Here is a 27,321-nt window from a genome sequence, read left to right as displayed (position 1 = left end):
CATTCAGTATCAAACCATGATGGTCTTGACCCAATTCCTAGTATCTCTCTGGCCGATGTCTCCACCGTCGTTTTTATCGCTTCCCACTGATCTTCAATATTGTTCTATTCTCCATTGTTTTCCAGAATCCGAGTTATCTTCTCCTGATACTGTTCTCTTAGTTCCACTGATTCTAAAGTTGTTATATTATATTTCTGTGCCCTGGGTTGGTCTCCTTTCGCTGCGTTAGATATCCTTGCCCTCACCCGTGCCCTGCCCTCACCCGTGCCCATACCAGAAAATGATCTTTACCTATGTTTGGGCCTCAGACTCATCACGTCCAATAGGTCCAATTTGTGTCTCTCATCTATCAACACATGGTCGATCTGGTTTATTGTGTTTCCATTCAGTGAGTTCCATGATCCCTTATGAATTTCTTTTTGTGGGAACAGTGTTGATCCTGTTACCATATTTCTAGATGCTGCGAACAGTATAAGCCAGTATGAGTCAACAGTGGTGATTTGTTATCGCCAAAAACCAAATGTGCGTCTATTTTGATTGGTGGAATAAATATTTGGATGGTTAGGCACAAATAATTAAAAAAGTTATACGTAGCCATACAAGAGGGACAAATTTACTAATGATATACTGACAATTGTAACTCACTGGGATTTTAAAATTTAATTTTACAACAAAGTGACTTATATTTTGCAATGGTCATAAGAGATTGCTTTTAATTAATATTTTAATGTTGAATAATAGGAGAATTTTTAGTTACTTACGATAGTTCTTGATGTTAGTTCAATTTAGTGGCCAAAACACATTGATGCAAAACAGTGGACACTTGGTATTAGGAAATTTAAGTCTCCTCAAACAGCACAGGGTCACCAAAGAGGGATAAGGAATTTATCTGTATCCAACCTACACTAAAACTCTAAAATTCAACGTGAACAATGATGATGTCCTACCTGCTACAGCACCTGGTACTTACATGTGGTGAGAGAAAACACCGTATCTTGTGGGCTTCACAAGCACAAAGCTATACTTAAACACCAAGATTTTAAGAGAATCACAAGTACTTGAGAAGTTTAAAAACATATAGTAAAAGCTTGTGGGACAAGATACAATTACTTGTGAAATTAATACTGTAAGTATAAATACTATACATGATATCATGTACTGGCACCACACCACAGGCAAGGATGACAACGAAACTGCAAGTTTCCACCACATGCTGATATCAGTTGTGTGGGATCTAGGGGACCCAATGATGCTTGCCCACTGAGCCAAGCCTCCAGTGACTCTGATCTACAAGTTCCATTAGCTGCTGCAAATAGGACAGCTGGCAACAGACACACATCCCACTAATGGTTGGAGCCTCTTCTTTATGTGGCACTAGGAGCCGCTTCTTTGTTGACATTGGGAACTGAACTCTATTTTTGCTGCATTATTTTTAAGTGCAAGGCACTGAATTGCATAATACTACCAGTGATTTTTATGGAAGGCACAAGGAGAACTAAGGTGTGTTATAAATTTGGAACATTCTCAAACCAAAGGTTGACATCGATCCACCCCAAATTACATGACAAGAGATGTGAATGCTACATTGGGCACAACTGTTCTGTCACCATATATTCCACTTGAGCTAAGGGGAAGGCAACATTACTGGTGTTCTGTCACTGCAAAATACACTGTTAATTTAACTACAATTCTAACCACAAGATAGTGAAACAATATTTGTTCCTCAATAAAATTAAAGCATATTGATACATTATGTAAATGAATAAAAAAGATCAGGCCTATTGGAACTTCAAGAAACTGGAAAATTGTCAAGCCGACCACATTCACACTTTTCTTTGCATTTTGAAGTACCATTTTTACTTGAAAAGGTTGAGCCAAAAGTTTCATTCAATGGGATTTACTGAACAGGACATTTTGACCACTTATAAGGCTGAAGTTTTCAGGCAATGACAAAAATGCCAATTTATTTTTTTGTCATAAAATCTGACCTCCAAAATACTGTTGCAGAAACTGCATTTACATTGATAATGCTGTGTCACAGGTATATTAGGAGCATATAATCTTAGAATTACTTCAATATAATAAATATTTGCATATTATAAATGAATGAAAGCAGATTATTGCACGCTGTACTTTGCCAAGAACCATTTCCAAAATACATGACTTTTTAGAAAAGGGCCATTTCTATTACTGTAAAAATAAATATCAAACTTTATGTACAGAAGCCATAATGATGGCACAGAGATGAATAAAAATAGCAATAGTCAAAATAAATTTTTATCGAAACTACTATATAACAGTGGTACTGGGTCTGACGAAAACAAAATGAGCATACTGCAATTTAAAACTCTTGAATAATAATAATAATAAACAATATCCAAGGAACACAATTACTTGAGTACACATGCCTTTGTTTATATAGCTGCAAAGGAACTAGGACAATTTTTGTAACATGGTTCAGAACAGAAGTAATGAGCATATAATTTTGCTTGAGGTTTCCATTTTTATAAAACACCATTCACATCATTTTTTTTATTTTTTGAATGTAACTTGAGTACAATTTACAATTAAAAATTTCTCTCTGGATGATTCTACAAAACATGTAGACTAAATCTGTTATAGCAATGGCAATATGCTGTTAGAAAGGGATGACAATGGACGAGACGATGGAGAGTTAAAATAATCAGTAATGTTTGGATTTCACTTGGAATCAAGGAATCCAAACAATACTTGAGCCCAAAATTATTTTACTCTCCTTAATGTAAGTACAGAGTGTGAGGGTCCTGCCTCTAGTTTTATCTCACAAGAGCTGAGAGTGGAAGAGTTTCAAATCCATAATATGAAGGAACTGCGTAGCTTCCCTTTCAGCTCAATGGCTATCCCTCACTCCCTATACAAGTAAAACAGTGATGGTGGTGATGAATGTATGAATGAATTCACTATACTACAATCACTACTGCTGTATGTCTGCAGTGTCCAAACACAGACCTTGATAATTCAGTCCACTAGGTGAATGATACACCTGAACAACAAGCACAGAGAAGAATATCATGTCCGCAGAACTTTGTAGATTACATACAATTGAGAAAACAGAATCTGCGGTTACTCTCAGAAGCCTTCAAAAAACAAAGTGTATTTCGACAGGTAAAATAAAGTAATAATTGGCATCTGATGCAGCTATTGTTCAAATAATAACATTTTTCAGAATGTACTATCAGAAAATATGATGTGTACTGACAAAGGAAATATGGAGGGAAAATATCACATATATAATACAAAAACAATGAGTCCAATCATTCTAACAACTACGCTGATAGAATTATTGAACTCCTTTTGAACATTTTGATAAAAATTATTAAGCCTGGCACATACAATGTATGAATGAATGTTGAATTTACAAATACTTAACTCCTGCACAGAAGGAGCTACTTGTCAACCACAAATACTGTAACAGTGTCTTATTTCAGTGAATAAAAACAAAATTCTCTCTAGCCAGATAGTAACACGTAATTTAAAATTTAGGAACAACTTGTATATTTCAACTGTAACTTTCTCTATGTTATGAACAGAAAAATACCAAATGGATGTTTCAATTGCGTAACTCTTTCTAGACCACAAGAAAAGAAAAATATGAAATGGGAAAATAAAGTCTACAACTGCTATAGTCCAAACCCATTGCCCTAAGTACTTTGTAAACTATGAAGGTGATGAATCGATGCCATGGTCTGGTCCTCAGGCACTGTACAATATTTCCTTCCCTTGAAGCACTTTGTCACAACACCAGTACATCAACTGACATTTTAATGTCAGACATCTGTCTAATGTTACTGTTTCACTTTCTGGGATATATTACACCCAAAGAGCTAGAGTCACACAACAATTACCATGTATGTGTTATTCTAAGTACTTTCTTTAAACACTGCTGAACATGAGTCAATGACTAAACCATTCACACAACCCATTCAGAAAGTACTTAATACCTTCTTTATATACCTTTCAACAATGCATCAGAGACAGCCATCAAAAAGTGGGAATTCCATCTCCCAGCACTTCATATACATTTGAGTAGTATAAATGATTATTCAAGTTGATCACTGTGTTACTGCTATCACTGTTTCATCCAACTGTCATATGTTCTGTGCTACTCAAGAATGTCCACACTGCACATAGCACAAAATATACAGAATATAATGGCCATCATATTTACAGGTCTGTCCTTAAAGCCATGACCATATTAATTTTATACGAGCACAATTACAGCAGAATGAACAATCCAATTTCAAGTCTTATCACTGTGACGTAACGCCACTGACACCAGAAACAAATGACAGGCTGGCTCTTACACAGAGTACTTATTACACCAATTACACTGTTCAGTAATTGCAGGCGAAACTCTATGTAGGAAAAAGGAAATGCATGTGTTTGTGATATGTAAGGCAGTGCTGTACCTGAATTTGTAAGATATACTTTCCCTTTTTCATCAAAAATGGTAACAACTAAATAATTAAGCTGAAATACTCTGTTGCATAGTTGAACATGGAGAAACTTGTGCTTCCAATAATGTAGATTTAAAAATGAAGTAATAACTAATAAATTGAATTGACTTTTTGGCCAAACAACTCTGCATTTAGGTTACAGTTCTCACTCAAATAGTTTGATACATATACACATCAGAAGTTCAGATTAATCACACATTTTACACACATGCTCATGAAAGGGACCTAAGATAATTTTGAACATTTGTACCAGCTTTCTTCTGAAAACATTGAGATGCCACATCCATATCTCTTGATCACACACACACACACACACACACACACACACAATGTTCACTGCCCTTTCAAATATGCTTTCAGGACAGTTCAAGAAAAGCTAGTCTACCAAACCACAAATGCCTAGTCATAATGATACAATGATGAGGCATATTTACAATTGTGTTACTTTGTCTTGTCCTTCACACTGCATCATTTCTTGTATTAACAATAACAAGTACATAATGAAATCGTTTGTAGTTTGGAAGTGCAGCACTGGGAGGCTGTAAGGCAGTGAAAATATTTATGAGCTCTGAAGTTTTACTTGTGACATTACACCTTGTTTCAAAGGTCCTGCACCTCTACCCAGTGAGACATGTACTTCACTTATTTTCACAAGCACAGTAAAGGAACAATAAAGAGTTCACCAGACCGAGATTTAAAAATGCTATCTACAACAACCAGTCACTTCTGAACTTCACAACTTCACACAGAACTGACTGTAGTTTTACACACTGTTGAGGTATACATGCCACTTTCACATGACTGTACAGACTTGTAACGTAGCATAACGGAAACAGAACACTATGTCAACCGGGCACGTTTTGCTGGAGATGTAAGAACGTCAGTTCCTTCTTCGTCTTCTTCTTCATCTGAATCTCCCTCATAATCAACCAACGCCTGAAAAACAGACTGTTGATATAAACAGATAAGGATTATGCAATATGCAGCAACAGAACTTAGAGCAACATAATATGGTTCAGCCTGTTGAAGTGACATAATTATTTATTGAGCTTTTATGTTAACGCAGTTTCTGTAATGCTAACCAATAAATTCACTTTTAGACTCACCTTCTTGAACAGTGTTGTTGATTTTACGTCACCCCCAGATGGACTTTGAGGAGAACCGCCCGTTGCGCTATTTGTTAAATTGTTATTTAAGATTCCTCCAGTTTTACTGGTACTGTTTATTAGTTTTGGACCATTTCCCTCTGCCTTTTTGTCAATTATTTTACCTAAAAAATTGAAATTATTTCATTTCAATAATAAATTTGCAACTTAAATTTAAATACTATTCACTCTACATTTTACTAGACAAAACAAGGATCCATCAATATATTTTCTAACCTGCTTTTCTGTATATTTTTTCTTTTACTCTGAATTCAGATGGCAATGATAAATAAAAATCAAAGTCAATCACTCCCCTGCAACTGACTCATTGGTGGCACATTCATATATATACTAGTTTGGAAAATTGTAGTTTTAGACTGAGCTGTCATTCTTCTCTAAAGCATGTAACCTCACACATACACTCGAACAAACATTCCTGCTGATACTGTTTATGATTGGATGCCTGAGAGGAGAGGAGGAGGAGGAGGAGGAGGAGGAGGAGGAGGAGGTGGTGGTGGTGGTGGTTGTTTTGTGAGTGTGTGTGTAACTATAAGTTGTGGTGTAAAAGGAAGGCAGCTAAGGAGGGCTTAAGGGAAGTACTAGTAGGTAAGACGGGGAAAGAAAGATGGCTCCCAGTACTTAGTGAAAATGGTAAAAAAGGGTATGAATTATGGTAATAATCACAAGACCAAGATTGTGGAGAAAAAGTAAAAGAGAGAGAGAGAGAGAGAGAGAGAGAGAGAGAGAGAGAGAGAGAGAGAGAGAGAGAGAGAGAGAGAAGGGGTGGCTGAGAGAAATTAATGATTAGTAACTTAAAAGTCGAACACAAGCCTGGAATAAACAAGGATACGCCATAAAATGGTTCACAGCCATATTAGAAGCTTACTCCTCTCAAACAACAGAGCTCAGTGCTGTAACTCCCACAGCAACTCACTTAATGCAGTTTTCAGTACACTACTGCACATCATTCCTCGACTGTTCTTAAAATATATTCATGACTCTTGTCATTACATTGTCCAAGGCAGCTCAACAGTGTTCCTTACAAGACAGAATTGTTCTGAATATGACATATCAGAGTGAAGGGAGATAAAAGGTCAACCATGAACTGTGTTTGAAAACCAGGTTAGTATTTTGACTCACGGCTGTTTGTAACGTATTACATCCATTCATATACTGTTACTATAGTCAAATACCTATTTTACCTTTTCATGTGGTCCAGACTTATAATTGCAAAATTGCGGAAAATTTTAAAATCCCCAAAACATGAGAAAAAAACACATGTAATTGTTATTATGATTAAAAATTGCAGTCCTCTCCAATACTTTCTATAAAATGTCTAAGTAAGGAAATTAAATGTACAATACAACATTTAAACACTACTTTATGGTAATAAATTTCAGTTCTTAAAAAAACAACACCACTGATGGGTGACAGCAAGAAAAAACTCTCCAAAAAATTGAAAGTGGTATCAGTGTACACGAAAATCGTGCTCTTTTCCGACGTGCTATGACCACAAATTATACATTCGAAACATGCATTTTTGACACATCATCCTTTATGCTCACCCAGAAAAAAGCAAAAATTGATGAACATGCTGAATTAAACCAAAAACATCACAGTTGTTAAACCATATGCATAAATGCAGATATCTGCTTAATCACATACTTTGTGACCATTACTGTTATTGTTTAATGCTTTTCTTACAAGCTGCTCTTCATATGCTCACCACTGTTGAAGTGTTATTTCAGGTTTGATGAGAGGAGCAGAGATGTGGAAAAAATGAGTTTACTTCCCCAACTGAGATGTTAGAAGCTTATTAGAAGCCAGTTCAGTGAATTTCTCAATACTGTAGCACCAGAGCTTTCTTTCATATTTATAGTTCACACAGTTTCTCTTCATGCCCTCTATCATCTCTTCATGCCCTCTATCACTGCTGCCAATTTTTATGATCTACAGTGTGTGGTGCAAAGATTATACACGAGAAGTGTATATAGTTGTTGCAACTGTATCACATCAGATTTGAATATGGAAGTCTTTAAAATGTGCTATTGCAAAACCCTTGTTCTATTTCCATGTGACATCTCTGTCATAGCACATCATCTGCACGAAAAATTTATTTTCAGCGTTTCTCAAAATGCTTTCACCGCTACTTGCACTCCTATCACTGAAGGGTCACTCCTCTCCACACATCCAGAAGATAAGCTCATTTTACATTTGTTAGTGTGGTGTGGTGGCTGCACTGGCTATGGATGACTTAACACATCGTCAGCCAGTAAGAGTTTTCTGGCCGGCAATGGGCAATGTTTCCTCGTTACGACTGGGCATATTCTTTGAGGTTCAGTGTCTGAATTTAAAAGGTTGATGACTGATACTGTTAACTGAATGCAGTACACTGGAAATACATGCAAAAAGATGAGACTGAGTTACAAGTGGAACAAGAAAAGGTGGTGCCTGGGGCCCTTCGCCACATATTGGCTCTGTCTGGAACACTGTGTCGACTGTCTTGCAACCTAGCAGTAGTTTTATCATAATTGTGCAGTGAAGCTAAACGTCACAAGCTGTGCTGGCAAAACAGAGTGGACTACCCCAGCATTTCCTCTCTCCACAATGGCCTAAAACATTCCCTTAATTCAGCAACCACCTGTGGTGCAAATCATCTTACTTTCGAGCGACTTATAACTTGTTCAGTCACATCAAATGTCAGTAAGAAGAAAACGGGTTGAAGTTAAATGAGACATCGAGTAAGAACTTAGACTTGAGACAAACTTTATTAGAAAGCAATGTAAGATTGGGGAATTTTTAGCATTATGGGTTTTTCACAGGGGGCTAAGAATATATGGTGCAGAATCACAAAAAGTGTAAAAGTGGAGAATGTAAAATTTGAAGTTCCAATGTATAATTTTAAACCTCTGCTTAAATTTACCAATGACTAATTTTTTTGGACAAATTTATACATTTGTAAATACTTACCTATGGAGTCCAAATCTGTGTCCAGCTTCTTGCCAAGTATATCATTGGCTGCAGGTACAACAGCTTCGCCATCGTCAAAATCATCATCTTCATTGAACCAAATTTCTTCTTCCTCTTCAAGTTGGCGCTGATCTCTGCGGTATCTACTATTTCGCAGTATTGAAGGCACACTGTATGACAAAAATAACTTATTTTTCACAGTCCAATTTAACAATTTAATATATAATAGCTTTCTTCTCCGACAGCATTTATGGTAACTGAAACTCTATGTATAACTTTTTGAATGACTCTTCACAACTACAAATGCCTTCGTTTGCTTTTCTGTCAGATTCAGGTTACAAGATGAGTACATTTCTAGAGTACAATGAATGGCCAGCATAATAACTGCAGATACAGGGTGTATATGCAGACAAGGAAAGGAAATTCCCGGATTTTTCCTGGTTAAAAATACACTTTCTCCCAGGTGAAAACACTTTTTCCTTGTTCAGTGACAGTATATTTTTCCTGGGAACTGTAAAACTTCTCAACCATTTGAATGGTTATGTTTTTACACACGGGCACAGAATTTCCCGGCACTTTAAGATATCAAACTCAGGGAGAAAACATGTTTTGGATATATCTTTGATGTGCAGCAACATGTACACTGCATATTTTTGTACTATGAAAGTATAAATTTGAATTCCAACTAACACCACAAGTTACTTTCTGAACCATTGAAATCGAGATTATGATGCGCTTTTGTAAGCCAGTCATAGCTCATGTCACATGATCTCGCAAGCTGATGACAATGGATACTTAGACCCTAGGACACGTGATGTAGTCAGCCAACAGCAACATCACATTTAAGTAGTGCAAACATACAAACAGGAAAGTTAATGTTTTAAATTAACACTATGCTGTCTCGCGATACCACAGTGGTATCATGTGCAAAATAGCGGTCAACGGCTGGCGACACCACAGAGGCGTCGTGTGCATAGTATCGCTCCGTAGCTGTCAACAACACAGCGGTATCGTGAGCGTATTATTGCGCAGTGGCCGGCGGCAGCACTTTAGTATCTTTTGCATTCTGTTGGTGTTTTGTTTAGGTAACAATAAATTACACAAGTCAACAAGTTTTTTGTTTTTGGAATTACTTGTGCCCTTTCATCATGGCAGACAAGAGAGATGATATGATATGATTATTTACAATGAATGCGCGGACGTCTTGTCTGATGTTCCAGACGACTTGGCTGATTGGGAAGAAAACGCTGAACATCAAAACAAATGAAACTGAAGTAGAATCGTCAGAAGATAGTAAAATACGCCTAAGAAGAAGTCAGCAAAAGCTACGGTTGCCGACTGATTCAGATGAATCAGAAGAAGAAGAAGAAGAAGAAGACAGTGCATAGTGGTCAGACTTTAATTTACTGAGGACAAATAACAAATCTGAAGGATCTCTGGGTTAAAACATATTTCCCAAAGATACACAGAGTGTTGAGGATATCGTAGAATTATATACTGGGAATGATCTATATGAATATATTAACAATGAAACCAACAAGTACTACAGTCAAAATTGTATTAGAAGGAAACTGGATTTAAAAAATGCCAAATTTGTCGATGTTACAAGACCCGAAAATGGTTTGGGCTTGCTATCCTTATGGGAATTGTAAGAAAAGCAAGGATCGATGACTATTGATCAAAGAATCCGTCGATAGACACACCGATATTTCGCAAAAGATGTCCCATACCCAATTCAGATAAATACTTTCATTTTTACTTTTTTCTGACTATCGTTTTTACAACAACAATAAACCGCATAATGCTGACTGGCTTTTCAAAGTGCAATTCATAACTGATTATTTTTCCAAAAAGTTTAAAGAAACCTTTGATCCAAGTCATAACATTTCAATTGATGAAGGAATGATACTGTGGTGTGGACGGTTAAATTTTAAAGTTGACAATCCGTCAAAAATTACGAAATGTGGCATACTCATTCGGATGCTGTGCGATTCGAATATGGGATACATTTCCCCATTCAAGATATATTCTGGTTCTGGGCAGCCTTTGGAAAGAACACTGATGGAACTATTGAGACCTTCTTATGTAAAGTGGCATCACCTCTACAGGGATGATTATTATAACAGTGTAAAACATGCATAGAAGTTACTTGAACAGAAAAAATTAAAGCGCGAAAGTCAATGTGTTTGAAGCTTGTCATCAACGGAAAGGTTTAGTACTCGCACAGATATGGAGAGCTTCGAAAATTAAAACAATACGAATGATCTATACAATACATAATGCCACCTTGATTGACATTCAAAGCAAATGAAGAAAAGCCAATTACACAATTAAAAAAAACAACTGAAAGTGTATAAGACTACAACAAATACATGAAAGGAATGGATCGGGCAGACTAATATATGAGCTATTATCCTATACGCAGAAAAATTATAAAATGGTCAAAAAAGTTTGCATGTACCTCTTTAATGTGTTCTGTACATGGCAATATTTCAATACAGACCATGTGAGTCTCCATTTCAAGATTTTTTATTGAAGGTGTCTGATTCATGTATAAAAGACCATGTACCTGCTTCTGAGCAAAACTTGGAGGTTGCCACTACATCGCGTACGTCTGACCATGATCCGGTTGACACACTTTCCCATCACGTAAAGCAACACCAGGTAATAGTTATTTACGAGATGAATAAATGGAAATGAAGGAACTGTCATGTATGTTCCAAAAACAAAAAAAGGAGAACAACGAACTTAACGTACAAGTCTTGTAGAATTGTGTTATATCTTGGAGACTGTTTTGCTGCATATCATACGAAAGAGAAATACTAAGTACCAAAGACAATGCAAATAAAGAAGTTTATGAAACAACAATTTTTTTTATTTATTTACGTATGTATATCTTCAGAATTTTATGAAACTAGGGGAACAGGGTTGTGAACTTATGAGAACTAGCGATGAGATTATTAAAACTTAACAACTTATAATTTCCCGAGAATGACCGGCAACAAGCCAAGTAATCCAAATTAGCGCTGCTGGCGTGAAGCGAATACATTTGTACGAGACGTGCGGACAGCAATGTGTTAATATACATAGTGTTGCTACAAGAACAGCAAAGCTTTCACATATTATATTGGTCTCTATAGTTAAAAAGCTGCAAGAGGGGCTTAGCTTTCACATTTAATGTTGATCTTTTTTGTGCATTTTACACTTTAAGATGTCACACGAATGCGCTAGTAAAATTTTTAATGATGTAAATGTCTGATCTTCTGATGCCTATTAGTGGTTTATTTCCACTCTGGTAGTCTGAATGTATGGATTTCCCTAGTAATTATAACAACACTGATTATTTGCAAACACAATCAACTACATAAACAGACAGCGATTGGTGTTCATCTGTTCGGCTTTACTCCACTCAGCTCATATAGCCCCGTTCCGTTTTGCCTGCAGGAAAGTTTACTTCAAAATGTGACGAGGATTCCCCTGACAGACACATAATGTACACTAAGCACACATTCAAAAACCAACTTAAGATTCATTTACAAATTTAATTAGAATATTTCAAAAACCAACAGGGATGGGTTTCAAGATCATTTGAATAATCGGTAGACCAATGTGTGCTGGATGCAAGGCGCTTTGTGAAACAAGGTTTCTCCCCTCAAGAATATGAATCCCCCCCCCCCCCCCCCCAAAAAAAATTGCATTCCAGGTCAGATACCTCGGTTTCTCCCCCCCACCCCTTCCTAGATCCAGGCCTGCTGCGCATGTATGGATCTGGCAGCTTGGACGTATCAGTAAAATTTGTCGTGTTAGCATCTAATAGCAGCTTGCTGTGACTACTTAACACACCCAACAGCCACATTTCTGTAACCAGAAGCGGGAGAAGTTACTACTCATTCATGACTCAACTGCGTAAGTGCAGGAGCCTGCTCGTAACTGCTAAAATGAATCTAATGTGAACAGTTGTGACGTCAAGCTCATCGGAGGCAATTTGATGTTATGAAGCATTGCATAGTCTTCCTAAAGCCTTTGACACATTTTGCTTTTGGCAGATGCTTGCATTAGCACTGTGTTTTGTTGTTGTATATAGTGCATTTCCTCTGCAATTCGAGTTTTATTTTAGTTTTTTTCTCTCGTTCATGTTTTTTTCCTGCAGTATTATTCTGGACTAGCGGGATACAGTAGCTACTTACAAGTCAAAATTACAAAAATTTAACTGAAAACTAAAACAATAAAAAATTCCTGAAATTCTAAAAAATTCCCAGGATTTTCCCAGTTTTCTTCCGGATGAAAAAATTCCCTGGTTTTTCCCGGATCTCCTAGGTCGTGTACACCCTGAGATACATTTGAATTGATGCTGTGCTGAGTGGTCACACTAGAACAGTGAAAGAGCTTTCGTTCATAATGTATCCTTTCCCAAACTCCGTCCCTATAGATTAATTAACCCTCGCAACATTGAAAGGATTCCCTCTAAATCTTGTAAGACCATAGTGTACATTAATATTTTGGGATTAAATGAGACCACTCCCCGAAAAGCAGAAGCATTACAATATTGAAAGGCACACAAAAAAGAAAGGAAACTTGCGAGCTTCTGGAGTTATTAGCCAATGAGTTACAGTAAAGCCCCCCCCCCCCCCCCCCCCCACACACACACACAAGTGTCTATGCCCCTAAATTGTGCCGGCCAGACGTGGACTGGTTGGAGGGACTGGGAGAAGTATTGGTCTCTAAGTAATCGGGTGAAGTTAATGTCATATCCATGGGATCCGGGCAGAATCACATTTTCCCCAGAGACATTAACTTTCTGTGTTAATGGACGGAGTGACAACCGTCGGATCTCGAGTTGTTTTCGGCGTTTCTTCTGCACTATTTTTCCTGCGCCGAATTCCTTCAAATCTTACTTCTTGAATTCTTACACTATCCTATATCAGTACCTAGGAACTTAAGAGAATCACAGATAAACAACGATCTCTGAACATGAAAGGCAACGAATAGTAAATAGTATTAGTGGAAAACATCATATGATGGTACTATTCAAACATAATGATATCTAGACGACATACACTGAACATAATCTTTTATGAGTGTATAAAAATATAGTATATTAAAAACAAAGATTCCAAGACTTACCAAGTGGGAAAGCGCCAGTAGATAGGCACAATGAATGAAACACACAAACACACACACAGAATTTTGAGCTTTCGCAACCGGCAGCTGCTTCGTCAGGAAAGAGGGAAGGAAAAGGAAAGATAAAAAGGATGTGGGTTTTAAGGGAGAGGGTAACGAGTCATTCCAATCCCAGAAGCGGAAAGACTTACCTTAGGGGGAAAAAAAGGATAGGTATATACGCGCGCGCGCACGCAAGCACGCACGCACGCAAGCACGCACGCGCAATCACACACACACACACACACACACACACACACACACACACAATCCATCCATACATACACAGACACAAGCAGACATATTTCCCCCTAAGGTAAGTCTTTCCGCTCCCGGGATTGGAATGATTCCTTACCCTCTCCCTTAAAACCCACATCCTTTCATCTTTCCTTTTCCTTCCCTCTTTCCTGACGAAGCAGCCGCCGGCTGCGAAAGCTCGAAATTCTGTGTGTGTGTTTGTGTGTTTTATTCATTGTGCCTATCTACCGGCGCTTTCCCGCTTGGTAAGTCTTGGAATCTTTGTTTTTAACATATTTTTCCCATGTGGAAGTTTATTTCTATTTTATTTAAAAATATAGTATAAACTAAATGACTAAACAACTATTTTATTGTAGTGTATAATTTTCTATTTAGTATAGAATATTTTATAGCTTTTATGAAATGTGAAGTAGATGGGAGGGGTTTGTATTGCTTTTGGAAGGGAGTGGGTATTACAGATTAAAGCATGATTTACACACACACACACACACACACACACACACACACACACACACACACACACACACACACACACACACACCACCTTTCAAACGACCCTCACAAACAAGTGTGACTGATTCTTCACCATCTGCCGTTCCATAGGGATTGCTAAGATTTTCTTTGGGGACTTCAAAGGCAAAAGTAAGTATGTCCATTCTGTTGGAGACATTTAACACAATACTCCCTCCAGCTTCTCACTCAAGTGCCGGCAAAGCAGGGATCCTAGGCAATGCGGGTGGGAAGGGTTTCCTGTCTTTGGGGCTATCTCCTTTCCATCTTCGATCTTAGCAACCATTTCTACTTTTTCCTTTCTTACTTTTCATTTGAGTACATGTCTAACTTTCCCTCTTTACATGTTCATATACTTCTATCACAGAAGTCCTCCTCATTTTCCATGGTTTCCAATAACCTTCAACTTATTTTTAGCTGGCTGAAGAATCAGGCTACACGAACACACTTAAGCATACACACAAAAAAATTTGATTATGCAAACAAAAATCTTACACATCAAAAGGGGAAAACCATCGAGGGTTTCAGGGGGAAAGGATGCACACATTGTCGTTTACTGTGACGGTTCTACATTGCACACATAGTTATATAGGGACACTTTAGGGTAATATGCTCACATTGTCATTTACTATGACTGCTCTACATTGCCTAAGTACGTGAAAGAAACTATCATATATATAGAAAAATATATGTAAAAGAACAATGACAATTCTATATTGCATATGCACATAATGGTGTGTATATAAAATAGAAAGAAACATTCCACATGGGAAAAATATATTAAAAACTAAGATTCCATGACTTACCAAACGGGAAAGTGCTGGTAGAGAGACAAAAAAACACACTAACACACAAAATTTCAAGCTTTTGCAACCAACAATTGCTTCTTAAGGAAAGAGGGAAGGAGAGGGAAAGACGAAAGGATGTGGGTTTTAAGAGAGAGGGTAAGGAGTCATTCCAATCCCGGGAGAGGAAAGACTTACCTAGGGGGAAAAAAGGACAGGTATACACTCACTCACACACACACACACACACACACATATATCCACCCGCAAATACACAGACACAAGCAGTCATTTGTAAAGGCAAAGAGTTTGGGCAGAGATGGCAGTCGAGGCGGAAGTACAGAGGCAAAGATGTTGTTGAAAGACAGGTGAGATATGAGCGCCGGCAATTTGAAATTAGCAGAGGTTGAGGCCTGGCGGATAACGAGAAGAGAGGATGTACTGAAGGGCAAGTTCCCATCTTTGGAGTTCTGACAGGTTGGTGTTAGTGGGAAGTATCCAGATAACCTGGACGGTGTAACACTGTGCCAAGATGTGCTGGCCGTGCACCAAGGCATGTTTAGCCACAGGGTGATCCTCATTACCAACAAACACTGTCTGCCTGTGTCCATTCATGCGAATAGACAGTTTGTTGCTCGTCATTCCCACATAGAAAGCTTCACAGAGTAGGCAGGTCAGTTGGAAAATCAGGTGGGTGCTTTCACACGTGGCTCTACCTTTGATCGTTTACACCTTCCGGGTTACAGGACTGGAGTAGGCGGGGGTGGGGGTGGGGGTGGGAGGGTGCATGGGACAGGTTTTACACCTGGGGCGGTTACAAAGGTAGGAGCCAGAGGGTAGGGAAGGTGGTTTGGGGATTTCATAGGGATGAACTAAGAGGTTACGAAGGTTAGGTGGACGACGGAAAGACACTCTTGGTCGAGTGGGGAGGATTTCATGAAGGATGGATCTCATTTCAGGGCAGGATTTGAGGAAGTCGTATCCCTGCTGGAGAGTGACATTCAGAGTCTGATCCAGTTCCGGAAAGTATCCTGTCAAGTGGGGCACTTTTGTGTTCTTCTGTGGGAGGTTCTGGGTTTGAGGGGACGAGGAAGTGGCTCTGGTTATTTGCTTCTGTACCAGGTCGGGAGGGTAGTTGCGGGATGCGGAAGCTGTTTTCAGGTCGTTGGTGCTATGGTTCAGGGATTCCTGACTGAAGCAGATTCGTTTGCCACGAAGACCTAGGCTGTAGGGAAGGGACCGTTCGATGTGGAATGGGTGGCAGTGTCATAATGGAGGTACTGTTGCTTGTTGGTGGGTTTGACGTGGACGGATGAGTGAAGCTGGCCTTTGGACAGATGGAGGTCAACTTCAAGGAAAGTGGCATGGGATTTGGAGTAGGACCAGGTGAATCTGATGGAACCAAAGGAGTTGAGGTTGGAGAGGAAATTGTGGAGTTGTTCTTCACTTGTTGGCAATGAGGATCACCCTGTGGCTAAACATGCCTTGGTGCATGGCCAGCACATCTTGGCACAGTGTTACACCGTACGGGTTATCTGGAAACTTCCCACCAACACCAACCTGTCAGAACTCCGGACATGGGAGCTTGCCCTTCAGTATATCCTCTCTTCTCGTTATACGCCAGGCCTCAACCTCCGCTAATTTCAAGTTGCTTCCACTCATACCTCACCTGTCTTTCAACAACATCTTTGCCTCTGTACTTCCGCCTCGACTGACATCTCTGCCCAAACTCTTTGCCTTTACAAATGCCTACTCGTGTGTGTATGTGCGGATGGATATATGTGTGTGTGTGCTTTCACACGCGCGCGCGAGAGAGAGAGAGAGAGAGAGAGAGAGAGAGAGAGAGAGAGAGAGAGAGAGCGTATACCTGTCCTTTTTTCCCCTTAAGGTAAGTCTTCCCGCTCCCGGGATTGGAATGACTCCTTACCCTCTCCCTTAAAACCCACATCCTTTTGTCTTTCCCTCTTTCCTTAAGAAGCAACCGTTGGTTGCGAAAGCTTGAATTTTGTGTGTATGTTTGTGTATCTATCGAACTGCCAGCACTTTTGTTTGGTAAGTCTCATCAAATTTATATATATGTGTTTGTGTGTTTTATTCATTGTGCCTATCTACCGGCGGTTTCCCGCTTGGTAAGTCTTGGAATCATTGTTTTTATATATATATATATATATATATATATATATATATATATATATATATATATATATATATATATATATAATGTTGTTGTCTTCAGTCCTGAGACTGGTTTGATGCAGCTCTCCATGCTACTCTATCCTGTGCAAGCTTCTTCATCTCCCAGTACCTACTGCAACCTACATCCTTCTGAATCTGCTTAGTGTATTTATCTCTTGGTCTCCCTCTGCGATTTTTACCCTCCACGCTGCCCTCCAATGCTAAATTTGTGATCCCTTGATGCCTCAAAACATGTCCTACTAACCGATCCCTTCTTCTAGTCACGTTGTGCCACAAATTTCTCTGCTCCCCAATCCTATTCAATACCTCCTCATTAGTTACGTGATCTATCCACCTTATCTTCAGCATTCTTCTGTAGCACCACATTTCGAAAGCTTCTATTCTCTTCTTGTCCAAACTAGTTATCGTCTATGTTTCACTTCCATACATGGCTACACTCCAAACAAATACTTTCAGAAACGACTTCCTGACACATAAATCTATATTCGATGTTAACAAATTTCTCTTCTTCAGAAACGCTTTCCTGGCCATTGCCAGTCTACATTTTATAGCCTCTCTACTTCGACCATCATCAGTTATTTTACTTCCCAAATAGCAAAACTTTTTTACTACTTTAAGTGTCTCATTTCCTAATCTAATTCCCTCAGCATCTCCCGATTTAATTTGACTACATTCCATTATCCTCGTTTTGGTTTTGTTGATGTTCATCTTATATCCTCCTTTCAAGACACTGTCCATTCCGTTCAACTGCTCTTCCAAGTCCTTTGCCGTCTCTGACAGAATTACAATGTCATCGGTGAACCTCAAAGTTTTAACTTCTTATCAATGGATTTTAATACCTACTCTGAATTTTTCTTTTGTTTCCTTCAGTGCTTGCTCAATATACAGATTGAATAACACCGGGGAGAGGCTACAACCCTGTCTCACTCCTTTCCCAACCACTGCTTCCCTTTCATGCTCCTCGACTCTAATAACTGCCATCTGGTTTCTGTACAAATTGTAAATAGCCTTTCGCTCCCTGTATTTCACCCCTGCCACTTTCAGAATTTGAGAGTATTCCAGTCAACATTGTCAAAAGCTTTCTCTAAGTCTACAAATGCTAGAAACGTAGGTTTGCCTTTTCTTAATCTTTCTTCTAAGATAAGTCGTAAGGTCAGTATTGCCTCACGTGTTCCAACATTTCTACGGAATCCAAACTGATCCTCCCCGAGGTCCGCATCTACCAGTTTTTCCATTCGTCTGTAAGGAATTCGTGTTGGTATTTGGCAGCTGTGACTTATTAAACTGATAGTTCAGTAATTTTCACATCTGTCAGCACCTGCTTTCTTTGGGATTGGAATTATTATATTCTTCTTGAAGTCTGAGGGTATTTCGCCTGTCTCATACATCTTGCTCACCAGCTGGTAGAGTTTTGTCATGACTGGCTCTCCCAAGGCCGTCACACAGAATTACTAGCTTTCGCAACCGATGGTTGCTTCTTCAGGAAGGAGAGGGAAAGACGAAAGGATGTGGGTTTTAAGGGAGAGGGTAAGGAGTCATTCCAATCCCGGGAGCGGAAAGACTTCCATTAGGGGAAAAAAAGGACAGGTGTACACTTGCACACACACACACACACACACACACACACACACACACACACACATCCATCCGCACATACACAGACACAAGCAGACATATTTAAAGGCAAAAATGTAGACTTTGCCTTTAAATATGTCTGCTTGTGTCTGTGTATGTGCGGATGGATATGTGTGTGTGTGTGTGTGTGTGTGTGTGTGTGTGTGTGTGTGTGTGTGTGTGTGTGTGTGTGCGAGTGTACATCTGTCCTTTTTTGCCCCTAAGGGAAGTCTTTCCGCTCCCGGGATTGGAATGACTCCTTACCCTCTCCCTTAAAACCCACATCCTTTCGTCTTTCCCTCTTCTTCCTGAAGAAGCAACCATCGGTTGCGAAAGCTAGCAATTCTGTGTGTGTGTTTGTGTGTTTTGTTCATGTGCCTGTCTGCCGGCTCTTTCCCGCTTGGTAAGTCTTGGAATCTTTGTTTTTAATATATTTTTCCCATGTGGAAGTTTCTTTCTATATATATATATATATATATATATATATATATATATATATATATATATATATATATATAATCTGGATACTTCCCACCAACACCAACCTATCCGAACTCCGGAGATGGGAACTTGCCCTTCAGTATATCCTCTCTTCTCGATATCCGCCAGGTCTCAACCTCCGCTAATTTCGAGTTGCCGCCGCTCATACCTCACCTGTCTTTCAACAACTTCTTTGCCTCTGTACTTCCGCCTCGACTGACATCTCTGCCCTTACTCTTTGCCTAAATATGTCTGCTTGTGTCTGTGTATGTGCGGATGGACGACACCCAGCATTTATTTATTGGATGTAAAGAGTAGATAGGCAAGACCTGAGAAAGGCTGACCTATACTGTGCGGACAGGGGCACCAAGAAGGGGATTGACCTGTACCATAGGAAAATAGGAGTTAAGAGGGGCATACCTACCAAAACAGAAGGAGGAAGTGCACTCATAGGGTCAACCCATATGTAAGGTATAGGTACTGTTCCTAAAGGAAAATGGACAGTGTTGTGGCAGAAGTCACACATTTTGTAGGAATTATTCCGGTAAACTTGAATTCTATATTCCACTAGTATTATTATGTTTTATGTTCATGAGTGTTGGAAAAAACAATTTCATTTGCCCAGAGTTCCGCAAGACTACAAGCTACTGTAGGTATTGAAACTATTACGTACTAAAGAGAAAATAGTACAGAAAATTAGAATGAAGAAAGAAATAATTACGTGTCTACTATACCTGGAGTTTGTGATTGGAAATCAAGAATGTTGTCCGCATGATTCCTAACTCCAACATTAGGTGAAATGCTCCGATAGTTATTATCAAAACGAAAAAAGAAGAGCTCGATATTAAGTACATGATAACTAAAACAAATATAATGTACACTGATTAAAATGTAAATTAGCATTACGTGAGATATTAAAGTACATAATGAATATGTATAAAATATCGTGAGTTCGAGCTAAGGGGAGGGATACGTAGTGACTTGAAAATTTTGGTGTAAATCCTAGAGACACTCGGCCTCCCACTGTCACGAACACCTAATATTTTAAAAGTAAGTAAAAGAGTGGAAACGTATCTACTGCGTTGCCGGTTTTTGTGTGTAGGTTGGATGTTTTGCCGCAAGAGCAACAGACACTGCGTGAGAGGACACGGAGTAATTAAATGCTATTCTTTGCTGTGTTAGTGAATGTGATTGTTGAGGAGAGGAGGGGAATAAATAAATAAATGAATAATTGACTATAGACTTTTAACTTACTTCATGTATTAGCTCTGAACGAAGCAATGTGCATGTGATGTCTATAAATTATTTGGTTGTTAAAACCTGACAATTGTGATTATATTTAATTGTAACTAATAGGTATTGGTGTAGTTGAGTTGCAAGCATTTGTATGCTTATGTGAAACTTGTGGAAAGGAAAATACACTTGAGCTGACCTGAAAGGATGAGAGTACAGAGTTATTTCAAGTGAGAGAGAGAGAGAGAGAGAGAGAGAGAGAGAGAGAGAGAGAGAGAGAGAGAGAGAGAGTAATTTTTTGGTTCCTCTAACCATCATTTCTTTGGAGAAAAAGTTATGGAGATCGACGCAGCCGCATATCCGGAGAAGAGGATCGGCTAAACGTTTCACTTCAGTCAACTGTAGTAAGAGAAGAGTGAAGTTCGCAAAACACCTTTGCACCACTTCTCATATCGCCGAAACCGTTAGAGCGGTTCTTGGGAATGGTGGGAGAAAAGGTGGTGTGTGAGGATATGGCACAGTAAATCTGTTTGGCACTAGGTGTGAGTAGGGTGGGGCTATTGGCTGTCTGTGGAGGCTTTTGCGAGGTATCCAGCATACCGGGCAAGAGAGTTCTTGTCTCTGCAGATTCATCATCTACAGGTGTATAGACTGTCCACATTAATCCCACTAACCACCACACTGATAGCTGCCACGCCTTCCACACCAAAAATCATTGTCATAAAAAGGAGGCACCTGTGATGAGGCATCTGCAGTGACATCGTCTCCCTTGCCCATTATGCTGGAGGGCCCTCAAAGACATTCACAGACACGCAATATCCCCCCAAATCTGGTTCACAAAACAGACTTTTCCTGCCATAGCCTCACAATCCGCATATCCTATCACCATCTCTAAGAATTAGCTAAGAGAGTGCCCCTCTCATCACCCAACATCACCCTAGAGTGGAACAACTCAACCAGATTTTTCAACAGAGCTTTGATTATTTCTCACATCACCTGAAATGAGGGACATAATACCTAAGATGCTTCCCAACCCTCCTAATGTGGCGTTCTCTTGCATACCCAGCCTATACAACATCCTAGTCCATCCTAAAGTCACTCCCACTCCCAAACTCTTGCCACAGACCAAGGTTTAAGACCTACCCTGTCCACCCACCCAGCACCTCGTACACTAGACATGCCACAGACTTATTTGATCCCATCAGAGACAGGGCCACCTGTGAAAGCAGCCATGTCATATACCAACTCTGCTGTAAATACTGCACAGCCTTTTATGCTGGTATGACTACCAATCGGCTTTCCACTATGATGAATGGCCACTGCCAAACTGTAGTCAAGAACAAAGTGGACCACATGACATGCAACCGAGCACAACACGATCATTTTCAATGGCTGTTTCACAGCTCACGCGATTGAGATGCTTCTCTTCACCACCAGCTTCTCTGAATTATACAGATGAGAGTTATCCTCACAATCCACTTCCATAATCATCCTGGCCTCAATCTCAGGAAGCCCACAGTCACTGGACCATCCCCCCAACAGTTTTGCCTTCCCACATCCTGTCAATCCTCCCAATTCATGTCCCCACGCCATCTTCAGTGTGTTCTGCTTCCCTCTTGTCGCTACAATCATACCAGATTAGATTAGATTAGATTAATACTAGTTCCATGGATAATGAATACGATATTTCGTAATGATGTGGAACGAGCCCATATACCTGCCTGCCATCTCTCCCTGCTGCAATCCTAGTTGGCAAAAAGGCAGCATCCTTCCGAACTGCTAGCCACCCACCCCTAGTCCCTCCCCTCGACCCACCCGACACTGCTCCCATCACAACTAGTCCACCTGCTGCAAAAGAGCACTGGCACTATTAGTCTAGCAGGCACCATGTTGGGGCATAGGCGTGTGTGTGTGTGTATGTGTGTGTGTGTGTGTGTGTGTGTATGTGTGTGTGTGTGTGTGTGTGTGTGTGTAGCTCGTCAAAGGATAATTCTGAAAGCTATCACATTCCCTTTCTTTTCAGTGTGTGGTCTCCTTTAACCCTAAAGTATTATATGCTACAATAACTTCCCTATACCATTTATAATTTACTTTAACTTACACAACCAAAGCTATGAGCATTTATATCATTATCCTTTTTGTCAAATTCATAACTTTGTAACTGTTAGACACAATCAGTTACATTAAAATAAAATGAAGAGTTAACTGATGCCAAATACAATTCACTTCAGGGACTCATCATAATGCTTGTATCTGTCTTCTTATTAATTACTCAACTGAACTATCATAAAACTAAGAACTCATACTGATATTTTATGCAATGATGCACAAGCAGCTAACAGATGCCTAAGTACTGTGATGATTAATATTCAAAAGATATACTGAAAAACTTTAAGAACAGTGTGTAATCATTTGTTTGAAGCCAGTGTCAAACTGATTTATGGCATTTTGAAACTAATTATATCATCCAACACAAAATATTCCAAATGGGTTATGTACATATTAGCCACTTATTAGTTGACTACAATATCATTGCACCTCGGAGTGAAGGCGTTTCGGTCAGTTTATCATGAGTTTTTATCATATTTGATTAGGGCCCAGTTAAACACTTGATAGCACTTGCAGAACTGTTTTAAAATCATTCACAGTGCAGTGCATTTTATTAGGCAACACTATGTATTTACTGCAACCTCAATGCGTGTTTTCGATAACTGCCATGGGAGGCCTAGCGCAATAATATCGTGGTCGGGTAGTACCTATTTAAAATGGTGTTATGTAGAGATGTTTGGAGTGTAAATGTTTTGATACCTGAATAGAGATTTTCTATCATAAAGCAACTATTACAGGAAACAAAATCGAAGTCCATATTCAAAATTACTTAATATTTAAATATAGACCTACCTGTCAAGTGCAGCTCTGTCCCGATCTTTCAGTTTGTCTTGTCGCTGATCATATCTCAGTTTCAAGGCTTTGAACGTCTGCACGTAATCAATATCATCTAACACTTTACCAAAATTTTCCACAACATGTGAACATAATGACTTTATGTCCTCCTGTAAAATAAATAAGTATATAACTAAGTTAGCACTAACATACCAACACTTTAGTGTAAGTTTATTACTATATGTAAATAATCTTGTTTCACGAAAGCTGCTAAAATATAGTACAGCATCTCGTTGTCCATAAAAACAACACTAGTATCCAAACTGATGTCGAAAAGACAGTTAAAATATAATTATTTTTCAAAATAATTCTTACCCATTTTTAAACTCTATTTCAAACTGACAATATGTGAGTAGGTACACCATAGACCATGTCTATGATGCATTTAGCTCTGCTAAGTCAACCTGAGAGCATCTGAAATCACTTGGAATTAGCAAAAGAGAGGTAAGGAGTGGTCCTCTAAGAAATGTAAGATGCTGATGATGATAGTGGTTTTCACATTTAAATAACAGAGTGATTATGGAATGAAAACAAAAAAGTTGGTTCTTTTCAGCACCATTTTTGGAGTGAGTTTTGCAATTTACACGACGATTATGACACTATCAAAAATACAGGATGCCAAATACATATCTACATATATATACTCCGCTAGCCACCAAGCAGTGTGTGGTGGAGGGCACAATTTGTGCCAAAGTCATATTTCTCCCCCTCATGGATCGCGCGTGGGAAAAACGACTGTCTGAACACCTCAGTACGAGCTCTAATTTCCCTTATCTTTGAATGGTGATCACTGCATGATTTGAAAGTTGGAGATGATAATACATGCTCTATATCCTCAGTGAAGATCGGATTTCGAAATTTAGTGAGCAGCCCCCTTCCGTTTAGCACGTCATCTATCTGCAAGTGTGTCCCACTTCAAACTTTATATGAGATTTGTAATGTTCTCATGATGGCTAAATGTACATCATGAATCTTGCCACTCTTCTTTGGACCTTCTCAATCTCTTGAATTAGACCCAACTGGTATGGGTCCCATACAGATGAACAATACTCTAAGACTGGTCGAACTAACATATTGTAAGCTATTTCCTTTGTTGAAGGACTGCATCACTTCAGGATTCTACCAATAAACCACAATCTAGAGTTTGGCTTACCCGTTACTTGTGTAATCTGATCAATCCATTTGAGATCATTTCGAATAGTCACACCCAGATACTTGAATGATGTTACCGTTTCCAAAGACTGGGCACTTATTTTGTACTTTTACATTAATGAGGATTATCGCCATGTTACACGCAGTATGTTACACTTACTGGTGTTGAGAAATAACTGCCAGTAATTACACCAAACATCTATTTTCTGCAAATCCTCATTGATTTGTTCACAACTTTCGTGTGATACTACTTTCCTGTAGATTACAGGATCATTGGCAAACAGTCTAATGCCACTGTCAATAACCATCAACCAGATCATTTATGTAAATTGTAAAAAGCAGCGGACCTATTACGCTGCCCTGGGGCACATCTGAAGTTACGCTTGTTTTTGTTTGACGTCACCCCATTAAGGACGACATATTGCTCCCTGTCTGTTAGAAAACTTTCTAGCCAACCGCATATGTCATTGGATAGACAGTAAGCGCACACTTTTTGGAGCAAGCGACAGTGCGCAACTGAGTCGAATGCCTTTCGAAAGTTGAGAAATACGGCATCCACCTGGGAGCCAGTATCTAGAGCCTGTTGTATATCATGCACAAAGAGGGCCAGCTGTGTCTCGCATGACTGCTGTTTCCTAAAACTGTGCTGGTTTCTGCAGAGGAGCTTCTCAGAGTCTAGAAAGGTCATTATGTCTGAACAAAAAATATGTTCCATGATTCTACAAGAAATTGATGTCAGTGAAATTGGCCGGTAATTATATGCATCCGATTTTCTACATTGCTATGACCTGGGCCTTCTTCCAGTCCCGTGGAACTTTCCGCTGTTCCAATGATCTCTGATAGATGATGGATAAGAATGGTGCTATATTTGTAGTATAGTCACCATATAATCTTAAGGGGATTCTGTCTGGGCCAGATGCCTTCCTGGCGTCTAAGGATCTTAACTATTTTACAGTCCCAGATACACTGAACAATATGTCAGCCATCCTTGCGTTTGTTCGATAATTGAAAGGGGGAATGGTGCTGCAGTCCTCTACCTTAAACAAGTTTTTGAAAGCTACGCTTAGAATTTCGGCCTTCTGTTTTTCGTCAGTTATATTACCTGTACTGTCAGCAAGAGAAGGTATTGAATTATTTGAAGCTTTTCTATATTTTACGTACAACCAAAATTTTTTGAATTTGCAGATAAAATATTGCTTTCAAATTCGTTAAAAGAAACTCTCATTGTCCTTCTGACAGCTGCTTTCATTTTGCATAATTTCTGTTTGTCAGCAGGGCAGTGACTGTTTAAAACAACTGTGCAAAATTCTCTGCTTTTTCAGCAACTTCCTAATATGTTTGTTGTACCAAGGTGGATCCTTTCTCTCCCCTATACCTTTGCTAGGCAGATATTTCTCTAGCACATGGTGTACAATACCTTTAAATTCCGACAAAAGATGGTCAATACCCTTGTGTCCCATGGTGACTGCCTGGGAAGATTTTCATTAATGACACTTTTATTTGCTTTCCCAAACAAGAAAACTCTACGTTTTTTTTTTTTTTTTGTTTTTTTTCCCCCAACTTCTATTGACATAGAAGTCACAATGACATTATGATTGCTAATACCTTCTTCTAGATTAACTTCCTCAAAAAGATCAGGTCTGTTTTGTCACCAAGATATCTAATATGTTCCCATCTCGAGTTGGTTTTCCAACCAACAGCTAAAGGTTGGCACACTTGAAGAAATTTGTTGTGTACATTCCTCTTTACTGAAATGAAACATGTGACAGTACATTTTCTTCAAATAAGCTCATAACACTGAAGCGAGCTCCACCTATCGTTCCACATATTATAATTAGTTTAATCATGACCTCTCTATCACTGACATTTAAAAATAAACCATTGTGTTGGAAACGTGGCAGAGATTTTATTTTTTATTGGTCTCCTGATATAACCACTACCACTGGAATGATTATTTTCATTTACGAGGTGTGTTTTTTAAGTCACTACTGTTTTGAAATTAAAAAGAGACATGCAAAGATATATCAATAATTTTATTTTTACATGAAAACCTGTACCTTAATCTACTTTTCTACATAATTTCCGTCAATATTGAGGCACCTGTCATAATGTCGTACCAGTTTTTGAATGCCCTCCTCATAGAAGTCTGCCGTCTGACTTGTTAACCACTGCATCACCACTGTTTTGACTTCATCAACGTCTTGAAGACGCTGACCGCCCAGGTGTTTCTTCAAGTGCAGGAACATATGGTAGTCACTGGGCTCAAGATCAAGGCTGTACTGAGGATGATCTAGAGTTTCCCATTGAAAATATGTGATGAGATCTTTGGTCTGATTCGCCAGATGCAGACGGGCATTGTCTTGCAGAAAAACGATACCC

The 27,321-nt window shown here is 39.0% G+C and overlaps 1 protein-coding gene across 6 annotated transcripts in view; it reads right to left on the bottom strand.

Annotated features, from left to right (window-relative positions):
• Window positions 1-2,517: 2,517 nt before the first annotated feature.
• The window catches only part of LOC126365732 (serine/threonine-protein phosphatase 4 regulatory subunit 3), a 114,866-nt gene continuing 90,062 nt past the window's right edge, over window positions 2,518-27,321 (bottom strand). For 3 of the 6 annotated variants that reach the window (XM_050008178.1, XM_050008176.1, XM_050008175.1), the window contains exons 15-18: window positions 23,749-23,900; window positions 8,612-8,781; window positions 5,603-5,766; window positions 2,518-5,432 (exon numbers count right to left, since the gene is read on the bottom strand). In XM_050008178.1, coding sequence (XP_049864135.1) covers window positions 5,337-5,432; window positions 5,603-5,766; window positions 8,612-8,781; window positions 23,749-23,900 — 582 coding nt within the window. In that variant the 3' untranslated portion in view covers window positions 2,518-5,336. Of the gene's footprint in view, window positions 5,445-5,602; window positions 5,767-8,611; window positions 8,782-23,748; window positions 23,901-27,321 lie in introns of all 6 variants that reach the window. The other 3 variants (XM_050008174.1, XM_050008173.1, XM_050008172.1) reach the window with 1 other exon arrangement.

Source organism: Schistocerca gregaria, chromosome 4, assembly GCF_023897955.1.
Source record: "Schistocerca gregaria isolate iqSchGreg1 chromosome 4, iqSchGreg1.2, whole genome shotgun sequence".
In the NCBI taxonomy this organism is placed as follows: domain Eukaryota; kingdom Metazoa; phylum Arthropoda; class Insecta; order Orthoptera; family Acrididae; genus Schistocerca; species Schistocerca gregaria.
Note: the sequence above shows the minus strand (reverse complement) of the source record. Positions and strands in the feature narration are given on the sequence as shown.